This window comes from Trachurus trachurus, assembly GCF_905171665.1.
Source record: "Trachurus trachurus genome assembly, chromosome: 14".
Taxonomy (NCBI): domain Eukaryota; kingdom Metazoa; phylum Chordata; class Actinopteri; order Carangiformes; family Carangidae; genus Trachurus; species Trachurus trachurus.
Window position 1 is genome coordinate 21,823,734 of NC_139903.1, and position 10,440 is coordinate 21,834,173.

Consider the following 10,440-nt stretch of genomic DNA (forward strand, 5'->3'; position numbering starts at 1 on the left):
ACTAACACGCCTCCTTGCACAGATTTATTACTGCCCTACTTTTTTGGCAAGTACATATCACATGGGCTTATTTGTCTCTCCCATTAACAAAAGAGAGTCACAAGACACAGTGCCTCTGATATCAACTGATAATGAAATACTACTGAGTATTGAATTATGTTATTAGAAACTTACAGTTACCACTCAAATAAAAGTTGGAGTTAAGAGTCAGGACAGGACAGGCCAGGCCAGAGCAGACAAATGAAAAAGATAATTTCTGTCTAAAGCCTATCTCTGCTGTTAAGAAGCATTATACACAAGTCAAACTCCAATCTTCTTGATTTCCAAATCTGTAAAGGATACCCACCTCTCCCCAGTCATTAAGCTGATTGTGAGACAGGTCCAACTCGACCACATGGGCGCAGAAAGTTGCGATGTCGGACTTGTCACCAGCTTTACTGATTCCACAGTAATTCAGAACCAACACACTCGGCAGAAACAGGCGATCTGCAAACAGGGGAACTGATGTCAGATCAGATTTTAAAACATTGAGGAGATCTAATGTTCTGATTTATTCAAAGACATAATAATATGATGATGTAGGCAAAAAAAAAACAACAAAAAAAACAACAATAATAATTACGCTTTTCTAAGGCACTCCAAGAGGCTTCACATTAAGTGTTATTGAAGGCTACTTCTAAAAAGTGGTGTCAATGCCGACATAGTCCCCTGCATCATCTCTCACCCTTGACAGGGGATCCCGGAGGGCTGGGCAGGATCACTATTCCCACACCTTGGCCATAGGGGAAATTCTCAGGGTTGTACTTCTCACTGATGACCTGGACGAAGGTGCGAACCTCCTCTTCATCAGAAGAAGACTCCATGGTTCCAACCCTGAGCAGGTTTCTGAGAAGGGAAAGAGCACCCAGTACAGTCACTATCACAGTTACACCAGGCCCAGGCCTTGGTCTGGATCAGTTATTAGTTGCTCAGTTTAACATTTTGTCCCTCAAAGCATATTTGTAAATGTATACATATGAAACAGTGCAACACTGTAGTTTCTAGTACACATACCTCTAGCAGGAAGTAATGTAGGCTACTTCTAGAGGACTATTTTTAGCGGTGGCCATGTTACTCCAGTGAGTATTTATAGTGACACGTGAGATCAAGTCCAAAATAAACTACAGTTGATGTGCTCATGGAGTTGAAGAGACATGCTATCTAATACAGTGCTGCAGCTCAATATCAAATAACATTACAGGTTATTTAAACAACATCAAGATAAAGGTGTTTTGTGACAGTAGGTGAGAGGATGTACTGATCAAAACAACATGACAGAATGTATTTGTCTTAGGCTTCTGTCAATGAACCATTAAATCATAGTCTTTTTGAGGTATTTTGTGACAAATAAATAAAACCGAATACAGCTGAATCTTATCTGTTACTTCTACCCTCCATGGCACTTCCTTTCTTCCCATTAGCTATAACTATTTCTTCATTCAAAGCCAATTAATTAGACAGCTCAACATGTGCATTTTCTAAAGTGCCTAGGTTGTCTGTTCAAAAACATTCCCTGACCAAGAATAAAGTCAACCCAGATAAGGAATATAAACCCTGTATTCCCAGTAGAGATTGATTGGTAATACCACTGAAAGTGATTACATTAGCAATAGCATGCCCTAATAATATAACAGTAGCAGTAATAGCAGTGGTGTTTGTTTAACACCTGAGGTAAAATTAGCCTGTTCACAGCTGTTCACAGATATAGGGATGCAGATTGTGTTTAAGTGGAGGTTTGTCTGTACACACTTGCCCCCTGTCAATCAGCTACAATCATCCACTTCAAACCATTTCACTGGACCCTGTAAGTTTTCTTCTGCATTTGGTTCTTTTCTCTCCATGTGTTGGATAAAAGCATCTAAAAATATCCCATCATCATCATCATCATCATCATCATCATCATCATCATCATCATCACAGTGTAACCCACCAGTCACAGCAGCAGAAACGTGAGAGGCAAAGCAGCATTGACAAGAGCAGGTGCACAGCTGACACTAATAATGCGGTGAAGCTGAGCCACCTGTTCCTACTGAAAGTCATTTTCTCAAGAGCTGAAACAATTACTCGACAAAGTGACTGCAAAATTAATCAGGAGCAATTTCACTAATCAATCAATCTCATGGGAAAACTTAGCAAAAATGAACTTTTCCTAGTTCTTGATAAGCTGTTCTTCTATATACTATCTATTCTACCATTGTAAGATGATTTGGACACTGGGAAGCTGTAATGTGCATTTTTCTGTGTTTTCATATATTTTAACAGTTAAGCAAATTCTTATTGATTAGTAAAAATAAAATTCTGCAGGAACATACCCAAATAGAGAAAATCAGACTATAATTTTGATAGAATCTTTAACTACTTTTAGTGTGTACACTGACTTTTTATGGACCATAAAAGCCAGAGACTACAGTTTACTCATTCTAACTGTAAGTAAACCTTTCTGTCACTAATTTTCCTGCTTTAATATTGTCACATTAGTCTATTAATAATGCACAATAAAAATGAGAATTTTGCAGTACTACTAAGATTTTGGGATTACCTCAGAACATACTGTTCACACACACAGACACACACTAACCAGGTGCCCTGGACTCACAACTCCGATCAGTCCTATCAGTTTCAGACAACTGGGTCTGATCATCTTAAAATCAGCCCACCTGAGGTTGTGTGTTTGCCAAGAGACTGAGCGTTACGTCCGGACTCTGCCTGATGTTTCTGTCATAGATAGTTTCTCATTACACAGATCACCTGTTTCTTACCTCTGATGTAGCAGAGACCAAAGGATGTTTTCAGCAACACATCACATCACATGCCTCCTCCCCTGGTGAGAGAAAATGTTGATGAGAACTTTGATGATGAAGCAGAAGAGCACAAAAACAAGATAAACTGAATTTGGGAGCCAGTGAAATATTCATGTACATGCAGGATGTAAATGTGAAACGTCTTTGACACCTCTGTGGTATATGAATCGTGGAAAAACTGCACAGGAAGACAGCCTCGACCCCACATCAAAGGTACAGAAACGTGTGGCTGACAAAGCAAAGGTACAGTGACAGCTGGGCTCCTGATAAAGCAGAGTAAACAACTCACGATATGGTAGGTGGGGTTCAGTCCAGCCCAACTTTCAGAGAAGCCTGATAAACACATGTCAGTCCATTTAAAAACCTGCCCATATTGCATTACCTTTGTTACCACTGACAGTCATTTGGCTACATCATCAGTGATCAGCCTCGGTTTCTAAGTGATGTAGCTACATTTTCATGAGAAATGTTTGAACCTTTATTCAATTTGTGACAAATAATTTTATAAATACTGTAAGTTTTTTGTATGTTTACAACTGCTCTCTACTGCCCCCCTCGGTCGCCTTCCACCACTTGCCAAACTGGTTTAAAGAGTTACACTTTTTCCACAAAATAACGACTAGCAATAGTAATTAGTAATGCCGTATTCAAGCTTCGCCTTAATTGATTCAGAAAAGCTCAAAAGTTCTCACTATATCTGTTGTACACATTTGGTAACGAGCAAAACCGTTTTAAACAAACCGGTTTTTCAACGGGGCTCGGCCACACATTCTTTCACCGACCGAGCACGGCACGTTTGAGGGGCTGTTACAGACCGAGGCCTGGCTCCGTACCGTCGCCCGTGCAGGAGCCAGTGTAGAAAAACAACAAGCTGGGCCTCGACATAGTGACAGCAGCAGAGAGAGGATATTATTCATATCACAGGCAGAAAAGCAGGCGACGGTGCCCGTGTCCGTCCGTTAACCTCGACGGGTGCAACGTACAGAAAAGGCAGGTTGTGCAGCGGTGTTGCTAACTTTACCTCCACACAGAGGTAAGGGTAATAACACTTGGTGGCTGCTGAAGCCGAGTCATCGTCGTGACCTCCCTTTACCACCACATTCATCTGTTATTGGTGTTTTTTTGTGACTGATAGTGTATATTTTGAAACAGTTGCACTCACCATTCCCCGGAACCCCCGTTGGTGCTGTGTTTGTTTTTGTTGTTCTTGGGTTAGTTGACAGTTTAAGACACGCCTACTCGACCGGAACTGACGTAATTTAAATGTCTGTTTGTTTTTCCTCCTTTCGTTTGCTTACTGTACATTACGTTTTTGTTTTGTTTTTTTCGGTTTTTTTCAGAGGGGGCTCGGAAAATGAAGCAATTCAAATGCCATATACATTTTACTTATTTTGAAAAATGGCACATATTATAAATAGAATGATTTCTGACATAATAAGATGAAGCAGGAAACCTTTTTGGCTTTCGCTGTTGATAATTATTAATGTCTGAATGAAAATGTTCTGATCAGGTCATTCAACTGGTAGTTATTAGACAGCAGGATAACTTTGTGCCTTTCATGCAACCAGTTATAGTGAGATGGGAGAGGTGGGATAACAATTAATCATTTGATCAGATATAGTGTTTGTCTGAAAGTGATTTTAATCGATCTATTTTACTTGTCCAATGTTTTTTTTTTTTGGAAGATATGAAAAGTGATGAAAAGTAGCAAGATGCTGTAGGCTGTGTGTAGTTTTAATGGAGCAGGAGAGACATACCTTATGCTGCCACCAGGTGGCAGTAACGTATATGTTATGGTTCAAATACGTGGTGCTCACTCTAACTCCACATGCAACCAAAGGACAACTGAAAGCTAGTAACAGGTCTGATGTTGGTCTTCACCTTCAACTATAGTGTTTCTTTGTTGCAAAAACTCCTAATATTAATAGTAACTACAGCTGTCAAATGGATAAAGCAAAGCAATAATGTAGTGAAATGTAACCTAGCCTGAAATTTTGCTCACCAGTGCCTTGAAATTACACTCAGTAGCCTACAGTACCTTAGCAACAGTTGCTTGTAATAGTGTAGGCCTAATAGTTTTATCATCATTCAGATTGATTAGGATCCCCTCAGTATTTAGAACAGGTAGGCCTATGTCACACATTCTGAACACATCGCCCTGTTTCCCTGATGTTCCCTCATACTAACAAACACGATTGCATATTATTGCAATGGCTTCCATGTCAAGTGGGTTAAATGCTGTTCTTTCCTCAGCCTCTGTGAAACACCTGGGTAAGCGCTCACAAAGACCTGCTATGATTCACTGTTATCAGGTCAAACTTGATGTGTTGCCAGGTGTTACTTAGTTTCTTCCTTAGAAATGTAGTCCAAAAGAAAGCACACATCAGAGCTCAAGTATGTACTTCTTAATTTAGTTCATTTCAACCATTATTAATCTAATTTCAATTATTTACGAGGTGAATTTCCTGTTGTAACATGTCAAAATATCCTCTGTGAAGAGGCCTGTTTTTTATGATCGGGGATCTCTGACTGAACAGAGGCCATTTTAAACTTTCATGGTCACTAACTATCTGCACTTTACTCCACGGTCGGTGACAGCTCTGCAAAAGCAAAGTCTCCCAGGATGGGGCCAGGAAAAAGAGGAGCAAGAGAAAAGGCAGCTGTGACAGTGAGGAGCCTGGGGAGACCAGCAGCCAAAGAAGGTTAAAGGTCAAATAGCCCTGCACTCTGTCACTCAAAAGGACATTAGTCACAGCTTCAAGGACCATTCACCTGTGGGTGAGGCCACACCATTTGTCCCTTTACATTTCATTTCTATTTGAGTTAGCATGCTTGTGTAATTTGTTTATTCCATCTTTGTTCAATCCTGGGTTTGGTTTGAGTTTGCATTATATATTTAAGTACAGATCATTTACATCAACATGTCCAGATAAATCAAACACGGACAAGTAATGTTAAGTTAAATACGTTTATTGGTTTGATTCAGTTTATGTGCAATTAAGTAACTTTTACAGATACATTGTTTTGCTGGTTTTGGTTTTATACTCACCATGTGGTTCAGTGGCAAAAGGAGGACAGGATCAGTACTTCCTGCTTTTATATCCTGGATGACATCATTAGTGAGGTCATCAGGTAAACCATCTATGGGGGGATGTAGATTGTGTGTGAGTGTAAAATGTTTATGGTTTTGATATTATATCATGTATTGGAGCACAGATGTGTGTGTGTGTGTGAGAGAGAGAAGATTATATTACCGGTAAGTCCCATTGTGTGATGAAGTGAAGATTGATAGTATGTACTGTATGCTTACCTGTTGCAGGAAATAGGAGTCTTCCCTGCTGCTTGGTTGAGTCCAGGTGGACTCCTGTCTTTGACTCCCAGCATGCAGGGGAAATCAGTTGAGTGTGTGGTGTCAGAGAGAGAGGACATCAGGTGTGCAGGAGAGTGCACAGTTTGTTTCACTTTAGAGTTGAGTTGAGTTCTTTTCAGTTAAGCTGAGTTAACTGTTATTTCTTTGATACTTTTTGTAAATATCTTTTTGTTGTTTGGGTTCACTGTGCATTTTTGGTGGCACTTTTTGTAAAAAAATAAATATATATTTTTGATACTTGAACCCTGCTTCATGAGTCTGCCTCCTACAACCCTTCACTCAGGCCAGATTTACCACACGCTCCCTTAATAGCAATGTCACACCATCAGGAAACAGCATCAGTGAGTTGATAATGTGAAAACAGGACTAAGGCTGTGTCAAGGGCAACAGTAGCCTTTGCATGTCTAATTCATTACTCAAGGCTGGCTTGAAATTAGGATTATGTCATTAAGTAAGACTAGCCTAATCGCAGACACTGTTTATGTGTAGTTGATTTTGACACCAAATATGAGGAGCTGGAGCTACTTGGAGAGGGAAGTTTTGGTTCAATGTTTGTTGGCTTTCAGATATCAGACGAGTTACCTGTAAGACTTGCACACACATTCATGCACACATGAAATACACTGTATCTTCAGAAAATTATTTGTGTCTCTATCTTGAAGGTGGCTATTAAACACATTCCCAAAGGCCTTGTTTTTCCATTTAACACAATCACTAACCTTACTGTCCTTCCTATAATGAATTTTACTGATCAGCCTGTTCAGGACACTCATGATTGTCTCACTCGTCCATATGTCTTCACAGTAAATGGGGAGGTAAGTCCCTATAGAGGTGGTTCTTACATTAAACGCAACAGGGGGACCACAGTTAGCAGGGGGCTCTGCAGCAATGTCCCTCCTGGACTGGTACAATCTGGACCAGGAGTTGATGCTGGTTCTGGAGAGACCCCTGTGTGGACGTCAGTCAGTACTGCAAGGAAAACAGAGGGTGGTTGCATGAGCACGAAGCAAAGGTATCCCATATGGAAAAGTAATTTATTATGCATTTAGCCAACCTATACGTATGTCTAACCCATACAACTGTATGGTTATAAATACAGACATACTGTATGTCACACAAGAATATCATCCCTAAAGCTGTCAGTATTATGTTAATATTACATATAAGGTTCCAAATGTCTGACACTACTTTGATATACATATTCAATATTAATATATAGAAGTCGGTATTCTATTTTAATAAACTTGCACAATTAAATGAAATATGTGAGGGTAACACTAGGCTTATTTCATTATGATAATTCACATATAATACATTTATAGCTTCATAGATCCAGGAGATATGATAATCATCCCCTTAAGGCTTATGTGAAATACTGCAGAGGCCTATGGCAACTTCACTGTTGATATAGGGACATACTGTATATGTCACAGAATGGCTTTTTGCGGGTGTACAGCATTTTATGGTAATGGTGCCTTTATGCTGTGGATCTGATATGTATCCCTCTATCACTTCTCTTTTCCTGAGTCAGATCGTGATGTGGCAGCTGAAGCAGCCATAGAGCTTCACCATGAAAACATAATAGTACAAACAGGATCTGATGTCCCATGTGTTTGTATAATCGAGAGGACATTATCGCCTCTCCTCAGGTGCAATGTTCAGCTGAGTTAATGATCTCTGGTTGAAAGTGTTGAACATGGAGAAAGCTGTCTGTGTCTGTCTCTGACCTAGACCCCTCAGTACGCCCCTCCTGAGTGGTTCATGCATAGGCAAAATAAGGCTCGTCCTACCACCGTGTGGCAGCTGGGAGTGGTGCTCTATGGGATGCTGAAAGGACACCCATCATTTGACACCCTGAGTAACAAACTCGTCATCAACAGTGAGCTGGTAAGCAATGCACACACACTCAGTTTGAGTTACACATGATCTATCATGTGTATTCATATATTGGTTCAGCAGACTCCATTAGAATCCCATCCGTTTAAAGAAGTTTTTAATTTTTTTTACCTTTTAGCTGTGTCAAAAGTCATTTGCACAGTTCAGAGACACTGTTCAAGTTCAATTCTTTTCCTTGGGGAAAATATCTGAACCTCAAGATAAGCTACAACCTTATACAACCTGTCAACTGGCTACAGGATGACAGCCTGCCTCTTGTTCTCTGTCCAGATTGTCAGCAGTTGTTGAGGTTATGTGTGTCTAAAGTCCCAAAGCTGCGTCCCATTCTGGAGCAGTTACAGCACCACCCATGGCTCCAATAATACAGCTGCTCATCTCGACCACCAGGTTAACATCACAATACAAAACCGAGTTTACCTAACAGTAACTGAACTGTCTCGCCTGAGGCAGCACATTGAAAACAGTAGATCCTTTTTTCTTTTTTTAAAGGAAAATGATCATGTGTCTCTCTCATATTTCAGATAGTCCCATCAAACATCAAACAGCAAACAAAGCCTGTTTAATTTAACCAACTATCGAACTAATAACAAGCAGTTGAAATAGCCTGAACTTTACTAACATGTCCTGCATGTGATTTCTCTTAGAGCCACGAGAGTTGCTTTAAGAAGCCACATACAAAAAAATAAGTTAATTTGGGGGCCTTAAAGTGTGCATAGCCATATTTCTTATTTGTATGCTTAATAAACGTTTGATCATTAATTTGATATAAAGCTACTGGTTGTTTTCTGTCTTTAATCAAACGTTGTTAAACATATGGTAATACACTGCACATATAGTAAAACAATTAACAAACATTATTACATTATATAGGCAACGTTGCAAAATAGCTTCCTTAGAATTACATGCAATAATTGATAACACCAGTGTCTTATACTACATCATGCTATGCACACTGCAGCAAATGAATGGGGTAAAGCAGAACATATGTAAATATTAAATGTGAATCTGTCAGTTCTGGCCGATGCCCAACATGCCCATGAGGTTTGATACGATTCAATGGATTGTATTATGTCAAATTAAATGCTTTCTACAGCCGTCTGTTTGAAGGACTCTGGAGGAAGATGATGGATGCAGATCACAAACACATATGTGCCAACACCCCAGGAGTCTCTTGTATTCCAAGGTAATCTCCAGACATCCTCCCGATTTGTTGTTTCTCCTGGGAAACCCCAGTAATTTGCATGGCTCTCAGCCTCCATCATAAATAATCATCATGCACAGACCCATGGTCTTGGTATGGACAATATGTCTGATCTTATCCAAGGTGGCAGATTGTGTATAAAACACAAGCTGGGCACACAATCCACACATATTTGTACATACAATTTCAACCCATCTGTTACCACAACTTGGCAACCTGCACCCAATTCAAGTTTGTGCAGCTGCTCTCTGGCAGGACATTTGAAAACAGAATTAATTACTTGTTGTTCAATTAACAAATTTTATGGTCAACTAATAATAAATATGAATTGCCATGTGATGTATTTGATTAAATAAATCAAATTAAATGTATTCCTTTATTTAATATGTATGATATTAATATAATTTATTTATTTACTTTCAACTTTGACCTGAATAAAATTAAATAAAATTAAATGCTCCCCTTTCACCCCTGGAAAAATGTCTGTTTTGAAACTTAAATGTTGGTATATGCAGACAACTGCCACTAGTCACTGAATGCAGCAGTAGACGCTGGTCCAGGTGTTTAAACCACAAGAACAAACTCTGTGATTCCCAAAAACAAAAGCAATCTCTCCTGGAGGAGCTACAGATACACAGTAGGTGGCCAAGCTGTTACACTTGTCTGATATATTTACCACAATAAAACAGCCCCACTGCCCTCTGGCTTCATGGAGGAAAACAAAAGCAGGCTTTTAGACCGGTGAGGAGAATGACCAGAAATGTAAGAGAAGAACACAATCAAGTGACTCAGGTGACACAGGAGAGTCTAGCATTTTCTTTACAGGCTAAGTAAATTATGTCATCAGCATATCCCAGAAATCCTGGGAAGACTCTCATAACTGACCTGGGGACTGTAACAATCAGGCTAATCCCCATGTTGTTATTTCAGTGCCGGGATTAATTTGTAAAAGCACGCTAGAGATGTGCACAGAAATGAATGGCACAGAGCTCACGTGAGTTTAGTTTGTGAGCATACAGAGGATTCAACTATATAAACAAGGTATGACTCATGGTGTGAGGTAGAGGAAGAAAGTGTCATTCTAGAAAGAAGGAGGAAGATGAGAGGAGATGAGAGGGCGTGGCCACACTCGC

The 10,440-nt window shown here is 39.8% G+C and overlaps 1 protein-coding gene across 1 annotated transcript in view; it reads right to left on the minus strand.

Annotated features, from left to right (window-relative positions):
• The window catches only part of tecta (tectorin alpha), a 42,026-nt gene extending 37,947 nt beyond the window's left edge, over positions 1–4,079 (minus strand). Inside the window, exons 1-4 of the mRNA XM_083987371.1 lie at positions 4,003–4,079; positions 2,799–2,860; positions 725–885; positions 347–486 (exon numbers count right to left, since the gene is read on the minus strand). Of these exons, the coding sequence (XP_083843497.1) occupies positions 347–486; positions 725–863 (279 nt within the window). The 5' untranslated portion in view covers positions 864–885; positions 2,799–2,860; positions 4,003–4,079. The remainder of the gene's footprint in view (positions 1–346; positions 487–724; positions 886–2,798; positions 2,861–4,002) is intronic.
• Between the last annotated feature and the right edge of the window lie 6,361 nt (positions 4,080–10,440).